The 13,131-nt window shown below is 41.6% G+C and overlaps 1 protein-coding gene across 1 annotated transcript in view; it reads right to left on the minus strand.

Moving 5' to 3' along the window:
- Positions 1 to 2,311: 2,311 nt before the first annotated feature.
- Positions 2,312 to 13,131, minus strand: part of GAD2 (glutamate decarboxylase 2) — a 64,658-nt gene continuing 53,838 nt past the window's right edge. Inside the window, exons 14-16 of the mRNA XM_006191905.3 lie at positions 11,814 to 11,921; positions 9,938 to 10,027; positions 2,312 to 5,942 (exon numbers count right to left, since the gene is read on the minus strand). Coding sequence (XP_006191967.2) covers positions 5,769 to 5,942; positions 9,938 to 10,027; positions 11,814 to 11,921 — 372 coding nt within the window. The 3' untranslated portion in view covers positions 2,312 to 5,768. The remainder of the gene's footprint in view (positions 5,943 to 9,937; positions 10,028 to 11,813; positions 11,922 to 13,131) is intronic.

Here is a 13,131-nt window from a genome sequence, read left to right on the forward strand (position 1 = left end):
TAAGCAAAGACAGATTTAGACCAGATGCTTTTCCTAAGCAGACATTTTGATACATGTTGCTGAGGATTGTCAGTTTCCATGCCAGGCAAACAATGTCAAATGTGTCCATTTGTTTCAATCACAGCCCAGGAAACATTAGGAGATGTGAAGTAGAAAAAGAATTGCCATTCTACTGGCTAAAGACTGGGAAACTGCTAGCTCCTCAAACAGACTAGAACTCACTCTCATCTGAAGTCAACAGAGTGAAATGAAGAGATAGTTTTGATATTTCAGAGTCACAACTTCTCCACCCATCAAAGACTAATTCTGAAGGTCGTTGTTTATGTGAAATATCACAAAAGATTTTAGGTTCTAATATCTTTCAGTGGTTACCAGGGGAAAAAAAATGTTATTTTGTATGGCCAGAGTGGAGTCAAAGACAGCACCTGCCTGGATAAACTGCGATAAAATGCAAGCAATCAGGTATGAGGAATCCAATGCCAGTTGGGATGTGTGTCAATGTGAAAATGAAAATATTATTGGAAGATGAGTAGCTTCTTACAACATGTAGACTATGCCCCAGTCCACAGTCTTTTGAAGCAAAAGCTAAGGGCCTTGAAATGGAGTATGGGGGTGGAAGAATCAGAAAGAATTGATGGAATTAGTGGTTCTCAGATTTGCGATTTACAGAAAAAATCACCATCTCCCACCTACATCCTTCCTTGGAGATGAGGTAGTCCCACACTCATTTCTCAGCTGAAGGAATGGACGTAGCTAAGGTCACACCCCAGACCAGGGGCAGAACCAGTGATCTTGGTGGAGTGCCTTCTACTTGTAGGAGACCACGGGAGACCGGAGAATCTTGTCAGGGTATGTGTGTTGTTGGAGGGGGCCAGGAAGGAGAGGTGATAACACAGAAGGATAAGAAACAGACTCTGCACATGCTTTACCTGGGTGAGCAGAAGAACATGCAAAAGATGTTTCCAGCCTGAACCTGTTATGCACAGATACTAATGACCAAGAGAGTGTTTAAGGATTAAGCAAGAGCTGATTTATAAAATTCATGTACAGTTACTGTCATTACAACAAGACTTGTTGAACGCTCTTGGGTACAAAGCACCACGCTAACTGCTAATGATGTATTTAACCCCCACAAAAACCTTGTGAAGAATATCACTGTCATAACAACATCCATGAAGATATGAGGAGGACTAAGAGATTCTCCCCAGGCTGAGGGAATAGAGGGAACAAAGACAGGAATGTCAAGGTGTTCCCGCCACATCTGGCTTCTCCACTGGTTCCCTTACAAGCAATATTGAAATTATCCAGAAACTTCCTCTCTTATGTCCTCCCCTCCCCCATGTCTGCTTGAAGTGCTCTCTCTTTACTCCAGACTAATATCTTTTAGAGCCTCTCAAGCCCATAGGGGCAACCTGGACCTGATAAGACAAATCAGGATATACTCCGCTAATTAAATTAAATTCTAGCTTTTAACCTGCACACATTCTTAACCCCCGAGAGCTTGGGAGAAAATCCCCTTAACATGTGATGCCTCCCAAATCCACAGAGGTCCAGAAATAAACCGGACACAAAGGAAATACACAACAGCCCACGCGTAGCCTGCACGTGTATGGTTTGCACTGTTGTATACAATTGCACCTAAATTGTATACAATATGTCCCAGCTGTCCTGAAAGGTGTGTGCGGCCTCACTGAGCTTCCTGGGCACAGGCCATGGGCCATGGGTTTTGCTTTAGAACTGAGAATCCAGGAACTGAGAACACTGACTGGATATTTGATCTCATTATGGCAATATTATTATGAGTTTCACTTGTAATCCTTGTTTTGAGAACTTTTTTTTTTTTAAAGGAGTCTTTATCTTTTATGGATTCATATGAAAATAATTGGGTGTTGGGGAGGATATGGGGTAGGGGGATAGATGAAACATGATTCAGGCTCTGAATTAGTAACTTTTGAAGCTGGGTGAAGCCTTTGTGGAAGGTTACTATACTGTTTTCTCCACTTTTGTATGTATGTGGAATTTTCTGTAATAAAATACATTAAAAAAAAAAAGGATCTGACTGAAGGAGAAATCAGAGCGGTGAAACAATATCCTTCAGAAGCAATACACTAGAAATTGACACATTGTAATTGACTGCACTTCAACTAAAAAAAAAAAAAAAGTAATTGCAAAAGTAAGGGCTTTTTTCCCAAACAAAGATCCAAAGACACTCTGAGCTCTGTGACAAGGGAAGGGCATTTTATGCGGGTAATTCATTAAAAATGAGCCCCACAACATGACAAAGCCAGATATAAGAATCCAAAGCCTGAGATATATCCAGTTACACATTTATTTGGGTTTAGAGAGACAACACAGATAAAATACTTTGATCATACACAAGTTTATATTTGGTAGGAAGAACAGGTTGCCACGTGTTTATAATTTTTATTGTTTTCTGTCTTTAGTGACGGAGAGATGCTGGGGGGGATGTCGATGTCTTTCAGAAACACCAGTTGGGAACAGTATTTTGGCGCAGGTAACTAATCGATACACAGTGTTTGCACTTAGCATTTGACAGCAGGAGGGCACGTGCAAGATGATACCAACTGTCAGGCTCCCGGATTCTTTGTCCTGCTGCTATATTTACACCCGTGCTTTCTTGGTCCATATTCTGAGTTGCAGGGACTCCAGATCTTAGCAGGGATGGTTCCTGCAATGTTGGTTGTTTGTGGTGCTCCATATTGGTTTCCTCTGTTCTCGGAGACGAAGTAGCATTCCCCTTATGTTTTGTGAAATCACACAATTCTCAAAGGAGATTTGTCGGTAGTGAGCGTGGCCGAGGGCATTCTCTCTGTTACAGCTGAGGAGGAGGGCACACAGTATAGCAGAGAGAGGGCAGGAGAGAGCTCGGGAACAGATGGGAATGTGGTTCTGGGAACATCAGCACAGCTACCACACAGAAAAAGACACATCAATAATATACTGCAGAAGCTTTTACAGCAACACATGTAGATTTGCAACACTGTACAGTTCAGATCTAAAGTGCACAACCCCAATCTGAGGTGACAAGACAGTACCATCAGTATGATAAAGGTAACACAGTCACACACACGGTTGATTTCCTTTCCTTTCCTCACATCCCTGTGACAGTCCAGGAAGTCAGTGCCATTTACATGTATCCAGTGAAGACACATCACACTTTTTTTTTCAAGTATTTAAAAATAATAAATACAATATTGCTGTATAAATGAAAATGGCCATGTCAACTGTGATTAAAGCTAAAACCAAAACTTTCTAATATTTTGTAAAGGATGGTCCCCTATAAAGGCCTTTGGCACTGGGAATTTGGGCTAAAGTTCAAAACAATCTCCCTTTCTTCCTTCCTTCCCTCCCTCCTGAGTGGATTATAAACCTATTTTGAAGAATATTTATTAAGCTACTGGGACCTGTCAGGCTTTTATTTTCCTCCTTCCCTGGGTTATGGTTGGTAGGATTTCACTGCATAGGCTTAAGCAAGGCTCCCAGCACACTTGGGGCAGGGGGTCAGGGAAACAAGCTATTGGTAAAAAATGATTTTGCTGGAATTTCATACACAGGCACAAATGTTCCTCCTTTAAATTGTCATACAATTAAGTGAAAAAGCTGCCGCTTCTGAGAGAGAACTTGTACCTCTAGGTAGAAGCATCCCACAGTAGAACGGGTTCTGTCCAGATCAGGGCACTGGGCTCCACAGTCTCCTCTGAGCAGGACGGCGGGTTTGGTCATCAGTGTCTCTGCCTCTGAGATGGGGCCTTTTGTCCTGAGGCTCACGAATAGGTGGGCACTTGTGTGCTTACTCTCAACAGCCAATTCCAAGGAAGGAAAAGAATGCTTGGCCATTAGACATAGTCTAGAATGAAAGGCTTATTCCTTCATGAAATTTTGGGGCACAGATAAAGAGTTTTCTTCTACAAGTCATAGGGAATCCATTTGCTTCCTAGACAGAGAGAGCCCAAAGCTGGATTCATCTCAAGTATGAACGTTTTTGTGTATAACCTGGGAGAGAGATCGTAGGGGCGAGCTCACAGTGCTTTCAGGGGTTGGACCCTGCTGTTGTATTAGAGGGTTTTTCTATCTTATGAGGGATGGAGTCCTCTTTCATCCCTTAGATACCTGCAGTCTTCCTGACGAGAGATCTGACTGGTCCATACAAAAAAGACCAATGTTCTTAAACATGTATCTGCAGTCTGTGCACGTGGCTCCCCTGCCCTCCCATCGGGATGTGGAGTCCGACAGTCTGTGCCCCCTACATGTCTGTGGGAGCTGTGGTTAGCTCATGTCTCTCCATCAGGTTTGCAGAGGCAGAAGGATGCTTCTAAAATATTATTTTGGATTCTAAGGAGCACATTATTGTCTCCGCATCCTCTGGTCACTTTGCATCTTGATGGGAGACAGAGGAAAGAAGATCTTAAGATGCTGTCTCAAAATCCTGGCGAGGAGCTCATTTCCTGAGAGGGCAAATAACCACCCAGGGAGTAGAAATTAACTATCTGGGATCCCAGTGATGAGGAGATCAGCGGGGGGACTTTTGTGGGCTGGAATGAGGAGGGAAATGACTTCTTCCCAGGCAGGGGCAGCATGGCACCCAGGATGAAGTTGTCATTCTCACACAGAGATCCAAGGCTAAGTTTAATTTTCTGGGTTCTGGAGTGTGCTTCATTCCTCTTTGCTTGGGCCAATTAGATTTTTATTTTTATTTTCTCTAATTAATCCAAATGACCTAAGAAAAGAATGCTGTTTGGGAAGATATCTTAAGAAGCAGCATCAACCTGCTGTTTGAAACAGCCAAACTGGAAAGCAGAGCAGAGACGAGTCCCCGAATTTGGTCTAGGATGGAGGTGGGCTGTCGTGCCCCCTGAGCAGGTCTGCTAGGGTCAAATGGGTGAAAACCTTAAATGGGAAGAGCATCTTACTGTTGATCTGACCAGTCATTTAAAAGAAATTGCAGTATACTTTTGTGTTTGCTTTGTAATACTAACTTTAGGGATGTGATACACCATAAAATGAACAGAAAGAAAATATCATATCTTTTAAGAATTTTGTGGGCCTATTTTTGTTTCAAAATAACTTTGCTAAATATTTTATAGTGCCTCCATGAAAAGAAAGGAAAAAAAAAATAAAAGTCTGGCTTAGTTTCTGTACCTGTCCCGGCAGTTTGTATAACCCATATAAAATAAAAATCTATATGTTACAAAATAGGATTTGTTTTTAATATATATATTTTTTTCCTTTTGTAAAATTATATGTATTTAAATACATTTGAAATGTTGCTATAGGTAAATTAGAAATTTTCTTTTCTAATACTATGAAAAAGGCAAGGTTTTTTTTTTTATTGTCAACATATATTTTATATTTACTTTATCCTTTTCACTGCACCCCAAAGAACCTTTTATGATTCAGGGGCAATTTGGCACTATTCAACCCTACTACTCTGAAGTGAAAATAAAGTTTGATTTGCACACTATATTAAAAGTAAGGGAAGTATTTGTAACAATTTTTAAGCTTTTCCTTACTTATTAGAACACAGCCTTTTGTCACTAATTATTAGAGAGGTATTCTAAACTTAAGAAAGGATTTTTAAAAGGAGCAATGTTTGGTTTTTTTTTTTTTCAATTTTTAAACTGTACTCTACTTTGACACCACAATATAGAAATAGATTTACTCTGGAACAAACTACAAATACATGTACACAGTTGGTGACAACTTAATTGTCTACCTAGAGAATTGAAACAGCTTAGTAAGCTAGATTATTATAAATCTTGCCCAAGGCGTTCTATTTCTTCAATCAGGAAGTCAATGTCTTGGTGAGTGGCTGCAGGGTTTGAGATGACCATGCGGAAGAAATTGACCTTGTCTCCCAAGGGCTGGTAGCTCACCATTGTGGTCCCGTACTCCATCATTCTGGCTTTAATCACTGGAGCCACCTGTGGGAGAGACAAGAACAACAAATGGTGACTGTTTCTCCCGGGGACTCTTCCCTCCATCTGAGAACCCAACACCAAGTGGCATTTTTAGTTATTAACTGAACAATCAGAACCATATTTGTTTTCCCTTGAAGGAGTTGCCTCCCGCTTTCTGTGGGATCAGAGGGCTGAAGTGGTTTAATACGTCCAAGATCTCAAAGGAGTAATAAATGGTAAGCTATCACGAGCTTAACACCGTATCTTTGACTTTCTACTTTGTGTTTTGGGAGAATGGGAAGAATCTGATGTTTGTTCCATGGCTGAAGAGTTTAGCAATACAACATTTGGGGGATTCCCCCCCCCCCTCAGGAAAGGTAAAAACATTGGTCGTAAGACATAGCTCAGAGAATGGTGACCAAGAGACATAGCCTCACTATGAAGTTATGTATGAAAATAAGCAGATTTTTGAGACCCTAAAGCAGCTTGCTTTCTTGAGACGTTTATGCTTTCTAATTTCTTTTTATTCTCCTTTTGCATTCCTTCAGTTTATAAGATGTTTTGAAATATTCTCCCTAATAATGATGAAGAATCAGCTGAGGCAAAAAGCTGCACCCACAAGGATTTAACATTATGGAAATCAGATCACAGACAAGATTTTGCCAGACGGATAATTACAGCCCTCGGTCCTCTCTTGTGTAGGAAATTAAGCCCGAACTCTTTAGTTCAGCACAAATGCCTTTTGTCACCAGCTCTGAGGACTCATCCCCCAGTGCTCACCCAGATGGATCTGCAGCTCTGACAAGACCTGCTTATTCAGTATCCCTTGGGCGTACCGCACTTGTTTTTGTCCCTTCACTCTGGTCCTCAGTCTCAGCATGTCACACTTGTTCTCTTTGCTTAGGATCCCTTTTCTCTTCCGGTTTGCATCCCACGCAGACTCCAAGGCTCCACCACAGTCCTACACCCACTAGGGAGCTTTTCCTGACTTCTGTAGTCCGTTAGCATTATTTTCTCTAAGGTGTAAGTACACAATCCTTATCCATAGATTCTGACTGTATTCTAATTTCCTATAGTCCCTCTCACTTATAAGAAAATACACTTCATCTTTGTACTTCAACTGTAAGCTCCTGGAGGGTAGGAACAGTGTCTTTTACTTCTTTTGTTTGTCAGCACAGCACTGTGTGCACATGGAGGGCTCCCTGAGTCTTTACTGACTGTAAAAAGTGGCAGAAGAGGACCAGCTCCTAGGATGAGGCATGCATTTAAATTATGTCCACGTGTATGCAGGATCTGTCCAATATTTTACCACTGAAGTTTGTAAATACACAATCTGATCTTTTAGGGTCATTGCTGCAAATACATAATGAGGAATGTAGATGTCAGGGAAGCTTTGGGCTTATGTTAGACATACATAGTCTGCAAGGCAGTTCAGTACGGAAGCGATGCCTTCTATCACAGTTGGATTCATCTTAAATGAAGGATAGATTCAAATGGAATGGCATTATGATCATGTGACTTTTGAATATCAACGTTTACATAATCATTGGTTTAATCCTCAAAGTACTCAACGGCAAAATCAACACGGTTCTCACCAGGCCCTAGTTATTTGTTAGCTACCAAAACCAAAGCCCAAGCCAGACTTTACCTTCATGTTCATTTCACTTTCACTTCATATCCTGAACCTCATTCCCTCATCTATAAGTGAATGTGGAAGGTGATGCCCACATTGGGATGTTCTGATTGCAGGTGAACAAGTTGCAACAATCCCTCCCTGCTCCTTCCTTTTCCCACAAGGAGGTAATGCAAAGAGGAATGCTTCTGTTGGGGTGATCCTTTTTCACCCAAAGAGTGAACGATGTACACAGAGCATCAGACTCATCCCAGGGAATGAATATTAAAAAAAAATAAATATTTTAAGTCTGGAATTAGTTCCTGAAAATGAATCTACTAGAATATATTAGCCTAAGGACATGAGAGGTATCACTTTGTGCTGTGAGTCACATGGCAAGTTGATGTGTTCCTGGGAAGAGAAATCCCAGGTTAGAAAAGGAGTTCCAAGTCCATGTGTCTGGAGGAACTGAAGGAAAAAATCATTTGTGCAAAAATCATGCTTGTTCTTTAGCACTGATAAAACGATGATAATGCTTTACTCAGTGAATTAAACTCTGATTGCATTTTCATGGGCAATGCAAATAGAACACATAGGAATGGGTTAATTATTAAGGACGATCAAGTCAAATTTTTCAAATACATGCAAACCAGAGGTCAAAAGACTAATGGTAACAGTCACTATCCCAAACATATTTTGGCATAAAGTTAAGACTGAAACCCCCCAGTTCCTGAAGCTGGGTTGGCAGAAATCACAGCTGTCTAAATACATATGACTTTTGGTTGCTTCCAGAAAATGCTGATGAACTAAAATTAGCAGGAATATGGAACATCTACTTCATTGCATAATCACTAGTTGCAAGTGAAGAAGGAAAATAAGATTCTGACTATTCTGATGAATATACAGCATTTTTTTATTTTGATTTTGTTCTAGACTTTTTTTTTGGTCACATTCTTGGTTTTGCTGAATAAACAAAGTTAGGAAGAGAGGGGCCACATGTTGAAGAATTCATAAAAGGCTTAATTGACAAGAGCTGTTTGGGGATGCCTCAAGAGTTTTAGGGTATCATTTTCTGTCTTGTGCCATTAGCTTTTTCAGTCCTTTAGAAAACAGTAACCAGGGAATGCTTCCATAATTTAAATCCATATTTGTGTCCTCCAATGAGGCCTCAGATTAAAGTATTATAAAATAAACTTATGAGATGTTACAGAAACATATTTTTCACTATGTATTAACAGACCTTTTTGTTTTTAAATCTTGGAAGCTTGAGAGAAATTTTGAAAAATTAAAAAGCGGAATAACCATAGGTAAGATATTTGAAAACATTAAAATATCACCAATTAAGTTCCCCATTACATTGAATAACCTAGACTTGAAAAGAGTCAGATATGAGGCCAATCTACTTCCTTACTAATGTACTTTTTAAATACTTCTTATAAACTCTTACTATTTTATTTTTATTAGTATTTTTTAATTGTAGTAAAGTTGATTTATAATATTGTATATGTTTCACAGTGATTCACAATTTTTAAAGGTTATACTCCATTTATAGTTATTATGAAATAACTATGTACACAGGTTTCCCCTTCCTCCAACACAGTGGGAGGTGGGCCGTTGCATTTCTCTCCCTTCAAGGCTCTCTTTGGTGCACATTACAAACTACACTGCACCTTCGCAGAAATGTTGGGAGCAGGAGAGAATGAAAGATAAAGGGTGTCTTACTGGCCTCAAGAGAATGTGAAGCTCAAGTCCTCAGGCTCTGGAATCAATCTGTGTGATTCTGGGAAAGTGACTTTTTCCTCCTGTGTTTTGGTTTCCCCATCAGCCAGACGGGGAGACCACAGTGTTTCCTGCACTAGGCGGCTATGAGCACGAAGTGACGTAATGCTACATCAGAGCTGAACCAGGGACACAGGACCCACTCTAACGGTGGCTTTTATTATCACTGCCTCCTGCTCTGTTATCTTCTGGGGGTCATCACAGCTCTAAAGACCCCACCAGGAGCCCTGACCTTGGCATCTCAAGAGGATCAGCAGGAGCGCTGTTTTCTAACCATTTCTCATGCCTGGAGTCTTGTCCGTGCTTGTCACTGAGCACCAGATTCTCCTGGCAGATCAGGCAACGTCAGCAGGTTCCTGCTGAGTCGTGAATGCCAGTAGAGATACGACCTCGTTGCTTATTTTGAGATGTCATAAACATGCTCTCAGAAAACAGAAGCAAGTTGTCAGGAGTCTGGATCTGACAGCTCTGTATGTCCTGGCTCTGCAGGACCCCACAGAGGGCAGGGGGCCCGTGACCAAGGCTGAGGATGGATTTCTTCTAAAGACACATGGTCTGTCTTGAGGATGATGTGCACGTGAAAGGCCCAACATACACACCACGTCATGGGTCAGGGCAGCATCCTTACCTTGGAGAGGCGGCTCATTCTCTCTTCGTTGTCGTCCAGGACCCGCAGACTCGGAGGCACATACCAGAAGCAGACGTTTGTGTGCTGAGGCTGCAGAGAGGAGAGGAAGATTCACACTCAGCCCTGACTGGCAACTCTGTAAACTCCAAGGACATTTCAAATCCAGCTTCTGGATACAATTCCTAGTTTGAAATCCATAATTGCCTTGAGAGGGCCTGACTTTCACGACCTCATGTGGAGTTATTTTTTCTGAGTTTGATCTTGACTCCAGCTCAGAATGGCTACCCCCTCATCCCTGCTTCTCCTTTGTAACGGTCCCACTTACCCGGACAGCACACCGCTAACATCAGAAAATACCCGGGATAAGAACTGGAATTGACTACACTTTTTTTTTTTTTATGTATGCAATCTTTTTTTTCTTTTTTTTTTTTTTTAACATTTTTTATTGATTTATAATCATTTTACAATGTTGTGTCAAATTCCAGTGTTCAGCACAATTTTTCAGTTATTCATGGACATATACACACTCATTGTCACATTTTTTTCTCTGTGAGTTATCATAACATTTTGTGTATATTTCCCTGTGCTATACAGTGTAGTCTATTCTACAATTTTGAAATCCCAGTCTATCCCTTCCCACCCTCCACCCCCCTGGTAACCACAAGTCTGTATTCTCTGTCTGTGAGTCTATTTCTGTCCTTTATTTACGCTTTGTTTTTGTTTCTTTGTTTGTTTTTGTTTTTGTTTTTTAGATTCCACATATGAGCGATCTCATATGGTATTTTTCTTTCTCTTTCTGGCTTACTTCACTTAGAATGACATTCTCCAGGAGCATCCATGTTGCTGCAAATGGCATTATGTTGTCGGTTTTTATGGCTGAGTAGTATTCCATTGTATAAATATACCACTTCTTCTTTATCCAGTCACCCATTGATGGACATTTAGGCTGTTTCCATGTTTTGGCTATTGTAAATAGTGCTGCTATGAACATTGGGGTGCAGGTGTTATCCTGAAGTAGATTTCCTTCTGGATACAAGCCCAGGAGTGGGATTCCTGGGTCATATGGTAAGTCTATTCCTAGTCTTTTGAGGAATCTCCACACTGTTTTCCATAGTGGCTGCACCAAACTGCATTCCCACCAGCAGTGTAGGAGGGTTCCCCTTTCTCCACAGCCTCTCCAGCATTTGTCATTTGTGGATTTTTGAATGACGGCCATTCTGACTGGTGTGAGGTGATCCCTCATTGTAGTTTTGATTTGCATTTCTCTGATAATTAGTGATATTGACTACACTTTTTTTAACCTCTCTCAGTTTTTGTTTATTCATTCGAAAAATAATAATGCCCCTCTCATAGGATCACTGTGGTTTTCAGATGAGACAACAAACTTAATGTCTCTGGTACTTAATAAATGGTGGTAGTTTTTCTTGTTGTTCTTACCAATGTCCCTTAAAAGCCTCCATGACAGTATCTGGTTTATATTAGTATTTTAGAAGTGTTGGTTTTCTTTTTTCGCATTTCATTCTTCTTCTTTTTGAAGTTTTACAGTAAATCCTAAATCTTAGGTTACATCTGCATGAAGTGTGTGTGTGCACACGCGCACAGCCTTATAACCACAACACGGCTCAATACACAGAACATCTCCAGTACTGAAAGTCTCCCTCGTATCCCATCCCAATCGATACCCACCACCTCTCCCCAGAGATAACCACTTTCTGACTGCTATCACTCTCTGTTTAAAAAAAATTTTTTTAATGGAGGTCCTGGGGATTGAACCCAGGGTCTTGTGCATGTTAAGCATGTGTTCTATCACTGAGCTATACCCTCCCCCCAGGAATTTACTAAACCTTTGGGCATAGAGAAATCAGAATATACATACCTTTCCATCAAACACCATTTCATATCCTTCTCGGTTTTTGATGATGTTGTATAAATACTCTGCCAGCTCCAAACACTTATCAATGTGTGCTTCAAACCCAGTTGTCCCCTAAGTCAGAGAAGAAGAAAGCTTAGCAGGCAGGCTGAGAGAGGTGGGTGAGGTCTCGGGTGGTGACGTGGGGATGGATCTCTCTGGACACGGGTGGCCCCTCTGCACCCTGGGTCTCAGCTCTGCACTTTCCTTACACAAGACTGTGCTTCTGGAGGCTTTTCTGGCAGTCATGTCTCCGTTAATGCTCTCCTACTCAGGTGCTTTTGTTCCCTCTCATGTCATCGCAGCAGAATCCTTTTCTATCCGAGCCTCCAGTCCCTAGGCAATTATTTTGATTACTCGAGGGGAAAATTTGCCTCTGCTGTTCAAAGGAGTAATTATGGAAGTCATTAACGACAGGAGGGATGGGTTATTCTTTTCCTGGAGCAGAAGCATTATCAGAGCCCCCCACCCCCACCCCCAGGATGCCTGCTTAGTTTCTGCCCATCAGGTAAATTTGCCATCTCCGAAGCCCACTTTTGTTTACCAAGGTACCCCCCATAATAGAACAAATAGGGTCGCTGTTCAGTGAATATTTGTTGGACAAATGAATGAATTTTAAGGGGTTGGAAGATGCTTTGTTAGCCTGTCATTTTGCAAAGCTCGTTAGATTTCTCCTTTAGGGATGCATGACTCCCGTGTCTGTAATGCGTGGACATGATCGCTTTTAGTTGCCAGCTCCTGGGAGCCCAGGATATGGGCTTGTGACAAACAACACAGCAGCCCTGGACAGGAAATATTTAACAGACAACAGGACACACACTTTTCAAAATGGCTTTCCTCCTAATAACCCCTTTGGTCTTTGTGACATACCAAGGGAAAGCTTGGAAAGACAGTTAATGCTTGTCCCAGGAACTCTGGGAACAGGCCTAGCAGTGACTCCTCCAACCTGCAGACTAGAGGAAGCCACTGGAACGGAGATGAGATGAGCCCACTTTCCTGTAACACACAGCCTCACTGTCTCAGCTAAAAGGGGGACCAGTGGGGCCAGCGGCTTTTAACATCTGAAACGTATTTAAGAACAAGCCGCATTAAAGAAGGGTGGGTTGCCTTGATGGGTTCAGAAATTCATTCCTTTGGAGATGGCAACCCTAGTTGATTGGTTCAGGCAGACTGACTGGTTCCTGATGCCCCTGGGAAGGAAGGGCCTGGGCTGACACCCGTATGGTCAGGCCAGCACTCACACACTCCCTGAGCCTGTGGGTGCCAAGGATTGGACCGACCTGGC

This window comes from Camelus ferus, chromosome 35 (genome assembly GCF_009834535.1).
Source record: "Camelus ferus isolate YT-003-E chromosome 35, BCGSAC_Cfer_1.0, whole genome shotgun sequence".
Lineage (NCBI taxonomy): Eukaryota > Metazoa > Chordata > Mammalia > Artiodactyla > Camelidae > Camelus > Camelus ferus.